Below are 19,062 nucleotides of genomic sequence, written 5' to 3'. Positions count from 1 at the left end.
GCACAATGAACAGAACAGCTAAGGTATCGAGCACAGGGATTGTTTTTTATTAGATTACTTAATTAAATTTTGTGCTATAAACACAGTATTTTAGTTTCTTAGTAAATCAACATCTTTGGCAACAGGTAGAGATTAATGCAACACCACTTGTAGGTGAGAAGTGATACAACTGCCCTGCCAGCAAGTAAAGCAGAGAAACATTCCCCTGCCATACTGAGTATATTTGGTAAAGAAAGGAATTAAGTAAATACACATGCAAATATAGGCAGGTCAATTTAATATTGGCCTTCAAACTCAAGTGCTAACATTTGTACAGCTTATGCTTTGCACATCTCTGTGTACTTTTAAGCTACAGCTTCATTCAACAGGACAAATATGAGTTGCACCAGAAGAGCAGGAGAAGTGTCTCTCTGGATGCTGGAGCCCAGATACAGAATGGGAAGTGGAACTGAAAATATATTTGATGAAAGAGAGATTTATAGGTATTATTTTAAGTTTATAATACCTGTTTTAGAGAAGCAAAATAATTCAAATAATACTGAATTCTGAAAAACACAAATCCCCTCAATACAGACAGAATCTGGCAATTTAAAGGCATCCCAGCACTTGGTTATGATTGTTTTCCTCTCTATCCCTTTAGAAAGCCAACCTCAGACACTTGCCAGGTTACAAACCAGCACTTTCTGTGTCTTTTGGAGGTTTCTCATGGCTGGTTGGGGGTCAGCATTTAACTGAGATAGGGAGGAGTGAGCTGTGCTGATGTGCACAAGTCCTCAGCAAGGTGGCATCCAGGTGGCATCCTGTACCAGGCATGACTCCTACAGGGAATTTGTCTTTCCCTTAAAAAACAAACAAACAAATAAATAAATAAATAATCCCGACTTCTCAGCTATTTACAAATTTGCAGTCACATGGAGAGCTTGTGAAGCCTCCTGCTACCCTTACACTGCTTTGATCTGGGCTTTGGTCCAGCTTTTAATGACACTTGTGAGTGACTGGTGGTGGGTTGGCACTGCTGCAGCAGAGATGAGAACAGGGTTTGGCTCTGGACTTCATGACTGCAGAATCATGCCCAGCAAATTAAATTAAATTAAGTTATACTGAAGCCTGTGACCACTTAAGAATCATTAAAATGTCGATTAATTAAAGCTGGATTTGCCAAAGGTGATGAAACAAACTGTTGTCTGTTAATCTGTCAAAATCCAAAACCGAAGTTTCCTGAACAGTTTAGGGGATATTTTAAGGTGATCTGACAATGGAGAAGGTTACATTTTTTCCCCACATTTCCTTGCCCCTGTAAAGCTGCTTCCTGACACACACAGAAAAAAAGGGCTTCTAAAAGTTAGTGATTGCCTCAAGAAGACATGATGAGACCAGGTTCCTCTAATAATGCCATCCATAAATCACAAGATTTGAGGAATCAGTTATAGCTTCATAATATAACAAACGTCAAGGAAAAATATATAATTGAAAAGGCTCAATTATTACTAAAACTATCTAATGTACAGTATATAAAGTAATTGATCTTGATTCTACCTGTTGCTTTTACTTTTCCTTGAGATCAAAACCAGACAACCTCTCATTAAATGCAACAGGGAGACTGAAGAGGAAAGGTATTTTCTAGGGAGAGCAGAATTAGAGGAATCTGCTCCTCATTTGTTTAAATGGCAATTATAAAATTGAGGTAACTGCAAAAAGACACGGATTTCAGAAGCAGAGACCTGCTCCTTAACAGCTACACTAAGAACCGGTGGCATATGCGTGTCTCATCTCACATATCTTTTCAAAAAAACTAATTAAAAACATGGCATGGTGTCAAGCTTTTGTGTAAGTCTACATCTCATTTCCATAAACTAATAGAAGCTTTTCTGGTTCATCAACAAGGCAGAGACAGCACAGGCAATCAGTCCCTTCCTGGGCAATGCTCACTCTGAGTTATGATAGAAAAGGGAGATGCCAAATAACCTCTTGGGCCTCATTTCTTGAGTTTCAAATCAAAAAGCCCTCAAGGTAGGAGGCAGAGTGAAACAAATCAGGGGCTCTGGTTTCTACCAAGACTAATTATTTGCCCTGCAACCACCTGTACACACTCAACAAAATCACTGTCTCTGACCTCCACAAATTACCAAATGCTGCTTCCAGAGCTGAGTGGTTTGTAGGTAATGTTACTGAGATTGGACATTTAAATGTTGCTTCCATTAGATTTGAAGCCCAGAACTCAGCAGCTGGAGAGCAGCATTCACTCACCCTTCCTTGTCACCTGCAACCAAGGATCAGCACAAGCTTTGGCAAGATTCAATCCTGTATGTACAGGAGGCAAAAGACTAAATTTCTCCCAGGCATCCTTGGCATGTCCCCAGTGGAGAGATAGTCTCAACCTCCTTTTTTATTTCTCTATCAGTAAGGGATGACTTCTGCTTTGAGTTTCTTGAGAGGATTAGAATTAGCAGGGAATCAGGCTGTGAAGGGGGTAGACCATAGAATTGTTTAGGCTGGAAAATCCCTCTGAGTTCATCAAGCCCAACTGCTCCCCCAGCACTGCCAAGGCCACCACTAACCCACGTCCCCAAGTACCACATCTATAAGTCTGTTAAATCTCTCCAGGGAGGGGGACTCCAACTATCCTGGGCAGCCTGTGCTTGTGTTTGACAGTCTTTTCCATGAGGAATTTTTCCCTAATATCCCATCTAAACTTTCCATGGAACAACTTGAGGCTGCTTCCTCTTGTCCTGTCCCTTGTAGCAAAGCCTGATTCCCCCCTGGCTCCCTCCTCCTGTCAGGGAGTTGCAGAGTCAGAAGGTCCCCCCTGAGCCTCCTTTTCTCCAGGCTGAGCCCCCCCAGCTCCCTCAGCTGCTCCTCATCAGATTTGTGCTCCAGACCTTTCCCCAGCTCCACTGTCCTTCTCCGGACACACTCCAGCACCTCAATATCTTTCTTGTCATGAGGTTTCCAAAACTGAACACAGTTCAGTCCACAACACAGTTCAGGACACCCCTAAGAGGTCACAGGCAATCAATATCATCTTAATTAAGGCTACAACTCCACACTGCACAGGTTTTGCCCCTAAGATCAACTTAAAGGCTTCTCCCTCCCACCATCTGGGGCTCAGCCCACTACTGCTTCCAGCACCTCACGCTAGAAAACAGATGACAAAGTACAGGGCTTAATAAAAACATCCCTTAAAAACTCCAGCTTCTTGTCTGCAGCTTATTTTTAATGTATGTCAACAAATGAGGGGCTCAGATATGATGAAGCTGAAGAACTGGGCAGGAAGGATTTCTGTCACAGGGCATTTGATCCAAATCTATCTGCAAAATGCAGCACGAGTGCTGGAATTGTGAAGTTGCGCCGCTTGAGAAGAAAATATTAATTTTTCCCAAAAAAAATGCTGTTTTCAGGAATTCACCCTGCACTGAGAATGTCTTTTGCTATCCAGGCTTGTGCTCATTTATTTGGCTGTGCTGACCCCCAGAGTCCAGTGCTCTGCACGGCACATCCCAGCCCAAATCCCATCGGGTCCCTCACCTGCTTTCCACCCACTGACACTAATCCAAGGACATTTTGCTGGAGTGATTGCTCCCACAGGCTGGGGATGATTGCACCCTACCAGCACCAGAGAAAACACACATTTACCCCATGTTGACTCAAATTGCAACATGTGTGAGAAACTGCAGAATTAACTGGATAAGGGGGAAAAAATTACATAGTCATTACAATACAACACGTAGGGAAACTCATGGGGAAGCTGCCTGATTATATCTGATATCTCCAGCCACATACCTGGCAAAAACCAAATTATCACTACATAAGCACCCACTGGGGCAGAAAGGAATCCTTTATTTCTGCTACTTGAGTACAGGGGAAGCTGATACTGTATTTTATTTTATATTATACATTTTAGAACTTTCTAATGACATTTTTCTGAAATAACTGTTTGCCATTTTAACTATCAAACATACCAATAAGACATCATTAAAGGCACAGAAAACAGAGGTAGATGAATTTGGGTTAATTATTCTTAGGTGGTTGATGCATAAGAGAAATTGTTCAGACTGCAGCCACAATGTTAAAATCACTGTAAAGGAGACCAAAACTTCTCTAGCACAAAAGGACACATTTTTTTATTGAGCAAAACTCCAATAAGTGAAGTGTCTTTCTCTTGCACATACCACTAAAACAACCATATATTTTCCTTTACCCAAATTCAGGTCTCCTTGTGGATGAGGGTTTAAGGCTCATTTTCTGTGCAAGTTTGATATACCTACATACTTTTTTAACTTTTACAGCTCAATGACACCTTCAGCCCAGCAAAAAAAAAAGTAAATTAATTTGTCTTCAGGCAAGTGGCATTTTTCACAACTCAGATGGGAATTATCCTCCCTCTCACCCCTTCACAAATGACAACCTGATAAATCTCTTATAATCTCTATATACCTTCCTGTGAAGGTAGGATCTTTATTCTTGGCTGTGCTCCCCACCTCTGCCTTTCTCTGCTCCACCCTTTAGACTGACATTTGTCTCCTCAGCTGCTGCTGCAGCTCAGGGGACATTTGTGGGCAGGGACATCAGCCCTGAATCCCCCTTTGTCACCAGCACAGGGGACACCCAGGTGGAGCCACAAGGTGCTCCCCATCTGCAGAGCTGGTTGTCACTGACACTGCACACACAGGGGACAAAGGGAAAGTGCTGAAGCATTAAAAAAAAAAAAGAAAGAAAAAAAGAGTTATAATAAATGGCATCTTGGAAAGGAACCAGAGAGTGGTGCCACTTGATGTATCATCCAGGACCATGTACTAGTGAAAAAACCCTGTATGAGCAAACAGGCTGATGGCACTGACAGATTATCCATGCTGGGACAGCCCTCTGGGAGCCAAACCAGAACTCCCACCTGAACTGAGCTGGATCCCTCAGCAGTGGCACCTGGGCTGCAGCCAGACCTCAGTGCATCCCACCAGCAACAGGATAGCAGCAGGAGCCCCACATTCCTTCAGTCAGCACCTGAGGCTGCAGTATTTTGCCATAAACAAGTGTGTTAAATGCTGAAACTAGTTAAATATAGAACAGCTCTTGAGGAAAATATCCATCTCCAAGGACAGGCTAAGTCAAGGTGGTGTATCCTCAATGCATCATCTCCTTGTAGGAAAACACCTACTACACTTAAGGGAGGGGTCCCAGAACTTCTTGTCCTTCCAGTATAAACATTAGGGATGCAATGAGGAAGCACAATGGAGAAAACACACAGATTCCCTGTGACCTTGCACAGGTACCACCACCTGCAAAACACCTCACACGAGGGCCTTTCCCAGCAAGGGGGACTGCACCCACCTCTGTCCGAACAACCAGCCATCCCTGTGACACAGGGCTAAGAGCTCCCACCACTTTGTACCTGCCATTTCTGCTGCAGCTCCATCCTCACCCTCCTCAGCCTCAGCAGGGGTTTGGTGTCCTCTGGAACCCACTCTGGTACATCCCCCATGACTTCCACCACGGCGACTTCCACAGAGACTGTTCCCTGTTTTCAGCTGGTTTGGGACCAACAAGAAGTACAAGGCACTTCTGGCAAAGAAAAAGCAGGAGACAAGCCAGAACAGTGACCAAAGCTCCCCTGCACAGGGTGGCTGGGGAAAGAGTGGGAGGGGTGGATGCAAGTGAGGCAGCAACACCTGTGCTTGAACCAGTTGATCCCAATTAAGGTTAAATTGTCAAGCAGGTGCTCCTGCTTTAAGTAATTTGCTTCCAGAGGGTTTACCACTATTTTATTCTTTAACAAAGAATATAAAAATAGTGGTTTCATTTTGTGTTAGATAAGCCAAGTTATTCCCAGTGTCATATATGCTTTCAAAAGCAGAAGGGTGTTTTACATTCGAGATACAGCTTTAAAAACAGCTTATGTAACCAGTCACTCGACTGATTTTTGAGCCATACCACTTCTTTCAGACAAGCCTGCTCACACCACCCTCTCTCATAGGCTTTTAAACCTCCTTTTGCTTGGGTTGTCCATGGGATGAGACTGGACCATGGCACACACGGGCTCAGACACATCCTGCAGCCTTTCCTCTTTCCAAAGTCAGAGATAAAGGGAGATTTTAAGAACTACAGAAGAGAAGAAATTGCAAGGGAGTCCTGGACCCCCAGTCTCCTTACCTGTTACCTGATGGGTGTTTTGACAGGATGCAGAGAGATGGGAGGATAAAGGGAGAAGCAGTGCTGGGAGTCACAGTGGTTTCCTTACATCAGCCTTGGGTGGTAGAGACAGGTCCTAAAGCCTTAGAAACCCCTCCAGTGTCAGAGCCCCCAGCCATTTAAACCCCCAAACTGGGTCTGAACATGGAAAGTCAATTTAGACAAAATCTAACACTCATGGAATGATTTTATCATGCTCCCCTTTTTAGGTAACCACAAATTAACGTCCCAGGCTGTTTTCCTTTAGTCCACAAATTAGCTGCAATTTATCAACAGCATTTTGTCTGCTCCCTAATCATGGTCTGTTGTCACTTCATGTCCATGCAGCAGCCTCAGGGATTTCTGAGGCTGAATATTTTGTGTCACTAAGTAGTTAAGTGATTTTGTGCTGGTTTACAGTGCAGAATAACATTCTGTGAGGCAATATCATCAGTCACTGAGCAACTGTGGGGTGCTTTGGGAACCCTGGGTGGTTCGTGGCAATGTGTCTGCAGTGGTCCTTTGGCTCCCACGGGCTTTTTCAGAAGTATCCAACAGATTTTATTTTTTTTTTGATTGCAATCATTCTTTGCCATCACACAGAACCCTCATCACAGGCAAAGAACAAACCTATGCCAGGGCAGAAGCAGTTTTGCCATCTGAAGCCTCCACTGACATGTCCCACCTCCAGCCCAGCTCATCACTGCAGTTCAGGGCATGGGGATGCAGAGAGTCCTTTTTTGGCCTTATTTATTCATAAATAGGGTCATCTTTGATCAGATGTTGAAGCTTCCAGAGCTGAGGCTTTTTCCTGCCCTGCCTTTGATTCCGGTTCCAGATGACTCATGGACCAAATTATACAACAGAAGAACCAAATCTCACCCTGGGTTATTCCAAAATTGGTGATACCCAGCAAAAAAGAGGGGAGCTGCTTTTCTGAGCTTGTAACCCCACTGGGTCAGTTCTCCTCATATTTCCTCTCCTTTCCTCTCTCCTGTCCCCTTTTCTTTCCTCACTGCAAAACTACTTACCCTTCTGAGGTGAATGAGGCAAAGTGGCAGCTGCTGCTATAAGGTCCCTGTCCTGCCAAGGGTGAAATCTGGGGTGGAACACATGCCAAAATATTAAAATGTAGGCTACAAAGAGAAACAATTATAGCAGGAAAAAAATCAGGCAGCAAAATCAAGGCTTTTCTTCAGCTGCAGGTTCACAGATTTATAGATTTATCAGTTTAAATGTGAGTAAAGAGGAGCCAACTGTGCAGGAGAAAAGTCATTTTGAAATAAAATAAGGAATAATTGCAGAGTCCTCCAGCTGCATAGAGCAGCCCACAATATGTCATTATCTGCTCGTCAGGTAATTAAATTTCAGGATCCCACATGGTAAATTTGATGTCATACATTGGTATTAACAGATGAGGCACAAGGAACGTTTCTGGAAAACCAGAGAGCTCAGTGAGATGTATTGTAAGCATAAGGCAAAATGAGTGGGGCAACTTGTTTAATGTATTACTTTATGGTATTATTAAGAAATATTGAGCCCATGAGGATAAACTCTCCTTTTTCATGTTTTTTCTCTTCCCAATTGCATTCAGTAAAAGATTCTGTCTTCTGCCATCTGTGCCCTAAACCAAGGGCTTTTCCACCCCCAAAAGAAATGCTCTTCTCCTGCACTCCAGCAGAAAAGCAGCTTTTAACTTCCCTTGGAAAAGGAGCAGAGCAGAGTCTGGGACAGGATCAGGGAGCATCTCCTCTCAGCATCAGCACGTGTGGGTACCACTACCCCAGGCCAAAGGGCACAAAGTAAACCCAGGCCTTGTATCTGCTGTAATTAAAGAGGGGGAAAATAAAGTCACTTGGAGTGATGAGGTTGTTCCTCACTGTCAGAAGCCAGTGAAATCAAAACAGACCCTGAAAAGTTCCATTAGTTCAGGTTTTATTCAAATTAAATGATGGGGAACTACAGTGTGATTTTCTTTCATAATATAAATATGAATGTTTCTTGAGTCATTTGTCACACTGGACAAGACAGCTGTCAAGAGAATTACTTTGCAAAGTCCTTGGTCCTCCACACTCAGGCAAAAAAAATCTTTAATTTAAAAAACAAGCTAAAACAGTCTACTGAGTCATTATGGTATACTGCCAGCTACTGAACCAACAAAGTCTGTTTTACAAAACCAAAAAAATTCACACCCAGGTAAATTATTTCACAATCATTCATTACTCTTAAGGGTCTTCTTATACATAAAATACACAAATTAAAATTCTCAATATTTATTTGTTGTCACTGTAGAGGAAAATAATTTATAAACCCATAAACAAGAGAAGAGTAGATGAAAAAAAAGTGAATTAGCCCATATTCAGACTGTAATACCTAGCACACTCCCAACACTGCAGCTTTGAGCAACGAGTTATGCTCATGTGAATGTGATTTGTGGGCATGATGTTAAACCAAGGGGGCAACTGCTTTGATAATATATTAGTAACAATCCCAAAGGTTAATCTAGCTGTTGAACCATCATGTTAGCTTGGTGAACAGGCATTGCACCTCGCTGGGTATTAAGGATTTTGGTCTCCAAACACTGCAAACCAGAGAACAGTGCTGAGCTTTCCTGGTGGTGTCACGCAAATGCTGCCAAATGTATTTATGGTAATTACATGCTGCACACATCTGTACAAAGAAAGTGTTTGGATAAACTGAATGAACTGAAAATTGGTTTTAATCACCCCCAATTTATCTATTAGGCACAAATGGAAAAGATGGACTTGATTCAAACTTTTTCAAACAACAGCTTGCTTGAGGCAAATCTATCCTGCTTTGCAAGCCCAGCAGCGTGTGCATCTACATGCTGTTGGGGTTTGGGGGGCAGATCCCCAGGGTGCATCCTCTGCAACAGCAAAGCCACCTTTGGGAAAACCCAAGGCGAGAAAATCCCACAGGGGTCAAGCACAGGGTGATCCCAAAAAGAGGTGACAACAGGAGCTGAGGAAAGCCTTCGTATTCACAAAGGACCGACGCGAGGAAGCGGCTCGAGTTTGGTGTGTAAAGCTTTTACTAAGCCTCCTGCAATAATTTGGCTGGTTTTGGCAGCCTGGGGGGGTTGTGCCCACGCTGTTTTGGGCAGAGCATCTCCATCTTCAAGCAGCTCACACAGGAGCCAAGAAAGAGGACGGTTGAGTGACAGCTTGTCCCCCAAACTGACCAGGAACCAAACACATGGCACAAGTAAATTAAATCAGAGTATTGAAATCGTTGTAAATTAATAATCTAAGAGCGTCCTGGTGACTGAGGTAATGGATTTGAATTTATCTCATAATGTGGAGCCCAGTGCTGTCCTTCTCATAGGTTAGAATCAACACAAGAGCCATCCCAGATCTCAGTTACAACACAGCATTTCTTGTGCAGAGAACGTGCAGAGTCACACCTACACCACAGCCAGCAAAAACTGCACTGGAGTGCATGAATTAGACCCAGAATTTAACAGAAGTGTCACTGACGACCATAAAAAGCGATCCAAAAAAAATTATTTAAAATCTGTCTTATAAAAATATTTACAGTAAAATTTGTTAGCACTAATGCTACGTTTTCAGTCCTAGAAAAAGGCAATCTGTAAAGGATCTGGCTCAGGTGCTCAGGATGAACAATACAAACACGAAACCACAGGCCAAAGACAAATTCCGAAAGCATTTCTGGGGTGGGGTGGGGGAGGTTTACAGCTGGTTCATCACATGTTAGGGTTGTTGGTATTGCATAGCTGGAAAACGAGGTCACTTGACTTGCATAACACTGCAACTGTTTGAGGAGGAGAGAAAGAAACGTGTCATTTGCCATCGAGGAGAACTGGCTGCAGCTGGGAACAGCATCACTCGTCCCTGGCAAGGGCTGGGAGTCCTGGCCCTGTCCAGCAAGCCACAGGTCTGGGCCAGCAGCGGGCAGAAATGCCATTTTACAATAGCAGAAAAACACCAAAACCTGTTTTCCTCCTAAGGAAAATATCTTATGAATAGATGGATAGCAGGGGATAAAATTATCCCAGCTTCAGGCATATCCACTTTCCACATCTGACAACCACAGCAGATTTCAAACCTTGCTCCTCTCCAGCAGTACCTACTAGCTTTTATCTCCAGCCCACAGAAATTCAGAGTCCCTGAACAGTATTTGCCTTTGCTCCAGTGAAGCCACAGGTATGAGAAGGTTGGCTGGGGACTGTTCCCAACTGCTGAGCTGTAGTGGGGCTCTGCAAGCAGCTCATACAGTAGTTTATTTAGCTTTATGTCTGTACAGATCTAACAAGGGCCATGTGTGTCCAAATGCTTGTCCACCCTTGTCCAGTCACTCAGCCTAACAAGAGATGCTCCCTCTGACCAAAACCTGTCCCATTTTATCCTTTATTCCCACGGGCTGCATCAAAGGGAACCACTTTTCAGGCCAGTGAATTTGAGTCTGTCCAAACTGGGGCCTCATCACCTTCCTTATGTCATCATAAAGATGCATCTCAGGACTCTGATCCTAAGGCAGTTGCAGTCAGGGATACATTCCTGCCAGGATACATTCCTGCCAGCCTCAATGGCTTTTACAGTAAGCAAAACCTCAGAGAAGAGCAGCATGTCATACTATTATTTTGGCACGTTTCACTGCGGATCGTAAAACTCAAAATGTTTAAAGGGTATTATAGGAACGACTCATTTTTTTTAATTATTATTTTCAAGACTTCTGAGCTGACATACAGTGGAAGGGTAGACATCAAGAATAATACTGCCTTTTCTTTGGACAGTTTGGCTTTGTTTGTGAAAACAAGAACATCCAAAGAGGAGTGGGAGCTACCTAACATTCTCCATGAAGGCCAGTCCCTCTGGGGGGGGGGGTGACACAGCAAAGGTAGGTGCTGTTTCCCCCACAGTGAACCCATCTTACCAGGACTGTGTCAACTCAAAGACCAAAGATCTACATATTTACAGAAGTAACCCACTCCTCTGCAAAAGCTGCACAAGAAGATGTAGCGTGGATCCCTCTGAAATGAACTTTGAAGTATTTTTCTTTTCTACTGTCGAAGGTCACGGGGAGTCTTTTTGATAACAGACCTATGGAGACAGAAACCAGCAGAAAAACACTGGCCAGCTGCCCACAACAAAAAGCCTCAGCTGATCTACAGGAGAGAAACAAACAACAAAAAAAAAAAAACAAACAACAAATAACAAGAAAAAGCCTAGAGAAAATATTTTTGTTCACCAGTTCCCTTCAGCTGGGAAGCTTCTGGGAGCCCACCCCTGTATGCAGAAGCATGCCAGAGCTCACAAGGAGACACAACAAAGTGTTTTAAAGTCAAACATCTTCTCAAACAGAAAACTTTTAAGAATTTGGTATGTAAGCAAGACAGCTCTCCTGCAGCTGGAGCTACATTTGTCTGTTTTAAATAATTTTATGAGTTCTTCATACTAATAGAGGAATGCCTTCAGTAAGGGCAAGATTAAAATAGCAATTACAGTGACAGTGATTAGTTAATCTCCATGCTCTGAAAGCATTAAAACACTGCAGGTATTTTACTTGGCTCATTAATCCCTGCTTGGGTGACAGAGGGTTCTCTCTGTATGGAATGTCTCTACATTAATGGCACCATAAGGTAGTTTTTAACATCTAAATGCTCTATTATGAAATGGCATTGAGATGCTGGACAGAGCCAGAACTGGGGATTTCAGCACAGCTGAAATGTGTGGGTTGGGAATACTTTCTATTCAAGCAACATTTGTTTCACAGGAGCAACAAACCCCGTGGGAGCAGCATGTGTTTTGTGGGGCTGGGAAGTTTTGTGTGGCTCAGGTGCTGAGACTTCAGCCCCAGGGAAGGCACTGCCCAGCAGGTCCTGTCAGGTACAGCACACAGCATCCATGGCAAGTAGAAAAATCACATGGTATTTATTTCCACTGTAGGACAAGCATTTCAGGGGTACATACAGCAGTCCAGTGGCATGTACAAACGTATGACTGAGACAGCGTCACACTCGAGCCAGAGCACCCTGTTCCAGTCCATTTCTGCTGACTGTTTTTCTCAGTTGGAACTCAGAGATTTCCACTGCCAGTAGTGAAGTCCACCCTCCAGGCACAGTGAGTAAGTAGTTCAACCAACAATGTGCACGGAGCATCAGTAGTGAAGAAATCCAGGAATGTTCATTTTTACTCACATGCCCAAACGTAGCAGTTCTGTTTCACACAGGTAATTCCGTGCCTGCAGTCCAAGCACAGCGTTTATCTCAGGACACGCCATTGAGAAGAACAGTTGATTGCACCACAGAAAACAAGCAACACCTCGTGTCTAGCATGGAACATGTCCCCAGAGGGCTTTTCACTTGGCTATGCAATCCACCACAGAGTGGATGATGCTTGGAACGTATCACTTGTCATGCTAAGACGTTAACAGCAATGAGATGGGTCAAGTCAGAGGTCAGTCATCTTCCCAACACCACCTAGCTGGATCCACTTCACTTCTGCTCCTCACATTGGCTTCATTGTGTGTCACAAGGGCTTGTGAATCACAGCCACACCTGTTGTAAGGACAGACAGACAGATACAGTTACTGCAGGAGCAGCTCCTGGGCTGCCGGGTGGTTCAGATCACCCTGCAAAGCCAAAGCCCAGCAACAGGCCAGCAGAGAGAGGCATCTACTATTTCTACTGAAACCAACATAAAACACACAAAAAGGTAGGATTAAAGCTTCAGGAGACACAGCCCTCAAGTTTATGCACGAGCCCAGCTGTTGCCAGCTCTCCCACTGGCTGCTTACCTGCATAACTCCTCCCTGTGCTCATGCTGGTTGGCAGCAACGTCCACTTGTCCGTGCTGGGGTTGTAATATTCCACCGAGGCCAAATTGCAGGAACCGTCGTCGCCTCCCACCACGTAGAGGAGACCATTCACCGCACACACACCTCAAAGCAGAGCACAGCTGGTCAGACGTGGGCTAACTCACCCCCCACAACACATCTCCTGCCACATTCCCGATCCATTCCCAAGCAGATGCTTCATCTTCTGCTTTTGTCACTCCCAACACCAGCCACTCACACCACCAGCACATTAACTGCATCAAAAACCTCACAGCCGACTGAACCAAACGCCGCAGAAGGGTGTGTAGTGGTTACCTGCATTTCTTCTGCACATGTTCATGTCTGCTACTTGCTTCCAGGTGTTTGTCCCTGGGTCATAGACTTCCACACTCTTCCTGACCAGGGGGCCGTCGTGGCCGCCGGTGGCATAGAGGAGCCCGCTGAGAACACCCACACCTGCCAAGAGAGCCCAGAGTCAGCCAAACCTGCAGGGGAGAGGGTTGCACACCCCCTGCTTCTCCTCCTGGGGGCTTGTCTTGGCCTCTCCAAAGCACTTCCAAAACACGGGCCACGTGTGCCTCAAGATCACCATGGACAACTCCCCACCCACCCACCGGCACCATGGCAGCCTGGGCAGTAATGCCTGGCAGATGAACCCTCTTGCAGGGCTGTGCCCCTTCTCAGGAAGCTGTTAGGCTATCCAAGATCCACAGTCTAGTCCCACAACATTCCTCTGCCCTCATTCCATCTCTTTGGACTGACTTGTTCTCTGCCTCCCATCCCACCTTGTTTCCATCTGCCTGATCTTTTCTGCCATGGGGCCCCCTTTGGGTTTAGCCAGATTCCCAATGCCAGGAGCTTTATTTTTATTTTTCTTGATGCTTTTGTGCCATGTGACTTCATCCTTCGGATGCTTTCCGTCTTTTCAACAACTTACAGACTCCAGTTCTTGAGGCTACCAATGGGTTCCTCTCCTCCCACTCCCACCCCCAAACCTGGCAGCACTTGACACAGAGATGGTGCCTCCAATGCCACCTTCCCAGCCACTTTTGCAGGCTTCTGGCTGAATCTCTGGGAATGACAGGGATCTGAAGGGTACTTCTGCCTAATATTAAGTAAATTAATTAATTAAAATGTTCACCAATCCATGAGAGCTAAAACTTCCAGCAACATATCTTCATTAATAGGTTCAAGGGCCTCTATTAAAATTAACAAGATGTGATATTAGTAAAGCAGAAACAGATCTGAATCACATCATTCCAACCAAGGACATTAACCAGCAGGATGGGCCCTGGGCCCTGACAGTGGAGGGAAAGGCACAGAACTGGTGTTCAGGGAGGAGGGGGGCCCTGCCAGCCTAACACTGACAGGTTTTTAACTTGGTCCCTGTGCAAGGATCTTTTCTGTCCTGTGCAGCACAGGGAAAGGAGAGGACCAGAGCACCACTCAGGCTCAGCAGCTCCTGTGCCACCAGAACATCTCCTGGTGGTGTATCCCGTGCCAAAAACACAACGTGTTACATTGCTCTGAGTCTCGCCATGGTCAGCAGGAGTACAGCAGCAGCCCCACTGCCTGGATTGGGGCCACCCCAGGGAGCTGGGGACACCTGTCCTCGTCCCCACTAGATGTCAGCACAGGGACGGCAGTGCCGGCAGCGCCCAGCGCGGTGTCACTGATGGAGCTGTGCAGCAGATCGTGCTGCAGCACCGCTGGGGACCAGAGGCACAGGGCAGTGCCCTCCCGGTGCCTGCTGGAGGGGCACCTCGGTGACGCCCAGAGCTCGAGGAGCTCAGCTTTCAGGTGGGGAACAGAAAACTGCGGAGCAATTTGGCAGGGAAGTACGAGCGCTCCTAACAATGGAGCTGCCAGTGGGGATATACTGGCAAAGCAGCTCTCAGAGCAGTGCTTCAAACAGAGAAAATTCACTAAAATCCATCTCACTACAGGCACAAACTGTTTTGCTGTCTCAACGTGCTGTAAACAATATGAGATGCTCATTCTGTTCTCCTGTAAGGCTGTGCTGGGCTAGGTTTAAGCATCAAGCAGATGCTACAAACTTCTTCCAACTGACCCAACAGTGTGTGTCCAAATTTGCCTCACTCGGAGTCACAAAAAAGGTATTGGGGTGAGGAAAGGAAGACAAGGTGTAGAGAGCAGCCTCTCAAACTGCTCAGCTGAAAAGGGAACCTCCCACCCCAGCTTAACCTGCGGGGTCATTTCAGCCCCAAAGGGCAGCCTCCAGGCCTGGCTGCCTCTGGGTAACTGCACAATTTAACAACAGGGAGGACCCACAGCACACACTGAGCAATAGGACCAACAGTGACAAATTCCCTTTCACCTGAGGTTGATTTTAAATGCAATGGATAAGAGCTCTCACCCCTTTCAGAGAAGAGCAGTCACAAAGAAAAGTCCCTACCTAGCCTAACATCATGTAGTAAGATAGAAACCATCAAGACTAGAATATAATCCTTTTATAACATGTCCTTTCCTCTAATCCTCCAGATCAACTCTCGCCAACAAAAGATACACTAAAAATTAGCTTAGCAGGGACAATCTGAGATGAATTTTGGTCTGCACATCACCCAGTGATGCAAAGGTCTGCAAAGCACCCACTGGATGCTTGCAGGAAGACCCAAAATGGAAATCCATCCGACAAACCCCAGTGATAGGAGGTGTAGCTTGGCTTTCTCATGCTCAGCTGACCCTGCAGCTGGTGATGTGGGGAGAGAACTCTTTGCTTACAAGTGAGACACATCTGTCAGCAGGGCTACTTAGAGACACTGAACATTATTTCATTCATCCAGAAACTAATCACAATTTGGCAGATTTTGCCGAAATCAGGAGAGCTGCTGAGGGCTTCCAAGCAATTATGGTTTCACCCCTCACGGGAAGGGGGGCAAATAACAGGTTGTACTTGCCAGCACAGCCACATTTTTTCCTTCCCTTCCACGAGCAGAGGAGAACTGAGTGCTCATCTGCTCCTTAGGACACTTCTGGGAGCCAGTACCTGCCCCGCTGCGCCGAGTGCTCATGTCAGCAACGTAGGTCCATTCGTTGGTGGCGGGGTTGTACTGCTCCACAGTACTAAGGCACTGACGGGACGCTCCATCGTAGCCCCCCACGGCGTAGAGCTTCCCTGGAACACACACACAGGGCCATTGGCATCGTGGCTACCACTGACTTATGTTACCATCACACCTGACAGCCCCGGGTGAGGATCCTGCCTGAGGGGAGACGTGCCTAAACCTGCTGGGGTGTCTGGGGGGAACCCGGAGTAGACTCACAGACCTGTTTGTAAAGCTGTTAAAGCTGTCAGCTAAGACAAGGGTACAACACAGCAGCTTAACTAGAAGCCAACGGCCCAGAGGGTTTTCCAAATTACTTGTTGGCCCAGGAGAAGAGGTGACACCAAAGCGTGTTCTGCTGATGGAGCGTTTCCTCCTGTTCAGGTGCCACAAGGCAAGGTGTGCTGTCAGCACTGCACATTAATGACAGTATCACACGAGCAATAAATATGCAATACCCTCTTATATAATACCTGCAAGGAAACCTAGACCTGATTTTGGAGAACTTGGGCCAAATCAAAACCCAGCAATGCTGCCAGCACAGCTGAGACCAGCCTGGTCACTCATACCAAGTGATGAAAACACAGGAGATACCCCAGGACACCCTCACAGCACAGTGTGATACCCCAGGACACCCTCACAGCACAGTGTGATACCCCAGGACACCCTCACAGCACAGTGTGATACCCCAGGACACCCTCACAGCACAGTGTGTCCAACCCTCCCTACCTCAGCTTAGGGAAAGCTGAATAACAAAGACTTTCTGAGACCAGAGGAGCACAATCAGATATCCTGGGACTGTATCACACATGAAACAAGGCTGATGCTCCACCATGTCCTTTGTTCCAGGGCCTGACTGATACTCTCTCCTTGTCTCCCTGTACCATCTATCAGCCTGTTTTGCATTTAGGCAGTAAACTCTCTGGGCAGAGAGGGATTCTCCTTACTGAAGCAGCTAGCACAAAGGCATTCTTGGTTCAAGTTCAGGTCTCTCAGATGCTACAACAAACAACCATTAATAAAACTCAACAGATATCTAGAAAAATTCTAACCTAAATTTTTGAACAAAACTCAGAAATAAGACCAATTTTCAATCCATAACAGCAGAGCCTGGCCACAAATGAGCTGTGCAACTCCTTGCATGCACAAGACTCCCTCCAACAGTTATCTTCAGTTTTGCATTCTCCTGTTTCTGGATGTTTGCAAGGCTCCAAGAACAGGCTGGCTCTTTTTTTGCTCCCTCAGGTTCACTCATGGCCTCCTTCTCAGTCTTCCTGTCTCTGTAAACATATTTGTGCTGTTGGTCTGACCCACCTGGTGTTAGTCAATGAATCAGGCAAGAGTGCCAGACCAAGCAAGGCAAGATAAAGTTCCCTGGCTGGCATCAATTCTTAGGTATTGTCAGTATCCACAGAAATCAGGTCAATTTTTGTCACATTCAGGCAAACCCTGTGGATTAACTGAAGGCTGCAGCTTGTTCCCTACACCAGTATGATCAGCTCTTGTCTCAATCACATGCCCTCTTTTTTTTTTTAATTACAGACTCCAACACGTGCAACACTTATTTGCACTTCCAAACAAAGCAAAAGAAAAGGATTTCCTAACTCTCCTGTAGAAAATCTTCTCGTAGAAATGGATCTCTCATGTCCATACTTAATATTTGTTCTGCATTCAAACCCTTTTAGCAAATCCCAGCAGCCCAGTGCTTCCCAAACATGGGCCAATTTTGAAGGAGATGGTTCTTAAATATGCAGACTTAAGTTAATCACCACTATTTATTCTGACTTTTATCTTCTTCTCTCTTCTCACTTAAACACACTTCATGTTCATAAAAACATTCCATGTATTTCCCATGTTCATAAACACATTCCCATGTATTATATGACACACACAGGTCAATCCAAACCACTGCAAAGCATGGTTTGTAACAGTGCTTGTGCCAGTGGCTGCTCTGCTCTGCACTAACTGGAAACTGCCAAAACCTGCTAAAGACAACGTCAAATAAAACCTTATACTTGCTCCAGAACAGATTTTGTAAAGGAAGAAATGGCTCCTACTTAAACTGCTCATTCTCCTGGATCCAAACCAAGCTGCTCAGCTCCAGCTCCCTCGAGTGTGGTGCTGACACAGAGGTGCCAGCAGCTGCCACCCTCCTCCCCAGCACCCTCCGCTCCCACCTCGCTCCGAGCTGCTGCCGCACCAGCCTGTGCTGCTGCCAGCCCCTGCTCGTGTAAGAACCAGAGCACAGCGTGCCCTGCCTGATGTCAACAAACACAGGTTTTAGCATTCCTGCCAACCCACCAGCTTGGGGCTGTGGGACAAACTGTGTTCCTGTTTCTGAGCAGATTTTCCGTGATGGGAATTCCATCCACGGGAGCAACAGCACCCACTGCACAGCAGCACCAGGTCTCACCAGCCACAGGCAGCCCAGGAAGAATAAGGTTCCAAGAAACCTGCACACACCTAATGGCATTCACAGGAGGCATGGGCTGGTCTGAGGCTCTTGGAAGGCTACACATGATTTTTCACTAAGATAAAGAGGAGAATGGAAACAGCTGCAGCAATTACATCATATAAAAATCAATCTTTCCCAACTAGTCGATGGAAAAGCTCTTGCAGTTGCCTCCTACTGCACTTAACCATTCAGGCTTCTATTTGACACAGGAACATTTGCTTGATGGAAATGGCTGCTGATTTTCTTACCCTCCACAACTCCAACTCCAACACTGCTTCTTCTTGTGTTCATGGGAGCCACAAAAAACCACTCATTGGTTTTATAGCTATAGGCCTCAACTGATGCCAGACCTAGTTAAAAAGGGGATACACAGGTTTTCTAATTAAAAAAAAAGAGAAGAAAAAAAGATTGGTGTTGCACTTTCATCTGCCTTCCGCCTCCTCCCAAGCCCGTAATTCCCGCCACGCTCCTGCAATCCCATTTTCTAATCCCTTGCCTTTCAGGCTGGGACCAGCATCTCAATGCCACTTCTTCAGCAGCTGGAAAAATGCTACCCCATCACCC

The 19,062-nt window shown here is 45.6% G+C and overlaps 1 protein-coding gene across 3 annotated transcripts in view; it reads right to left on the bottom strand.

The window, feature by feature from the left end:
• Positions 1-8,080: 8,080 nt before the first annotated feature.
• Positions 8,081-19,062, bottom strand: part of KLHL3 (kelch like family member 3) — a 62,065-nt gene continuing 51,083 nt past the window's right edge. For all 3 annotated transcript variants that reach the window (XM_064672146.1, XM_064672144.1, XM_064672145.1), the window contains 5 exons: positions 18,747-18,848; positions 15,986-16,114; positions 13,294-13,434; positions 12,940-13,083; positions 8,081-12,700 (listed from right to left, as the gene is read on the bottom strand). In XM_064672146.1, the coding sequence (XP_064528216.1) occupies positions 12,672-12,700; positions 12,940-13,083; positions 13,294-13,434; positions 15,986-16,114; positions 18,747-18,848 (545 nt within the window). In that variant the 3' untranslated portion in view covers positions 8,081-12,671. The remainder of the gene's footprint in view (positions 12,701-12,939; positions 13,084-13,293; positions 13,435-15,985; positions 16,115-18,746; positions 18,849-19,062) is intronic.

The sequence above is a fragment of the Pseudopipra pipra genome, chromosome 15 (assembly GCF_036250125.1).
Source record: "Pseudopipra pipra isolate bDixPip1 chromosome 15, bDixPip1.hap1, whole genome shotgun sequence".
Lineage (NCBI taxonomy): Eukaryota > Metazoa > Chordata > Aves > Passeriformes > Pipridae > Pseudopipra > Pseudopipra pipra.
The sequence above is the reverse complement of the archived record's forward strand: the minus strand, read 5'-3'. Positions and strand labels throughout refer to the sequence as shown.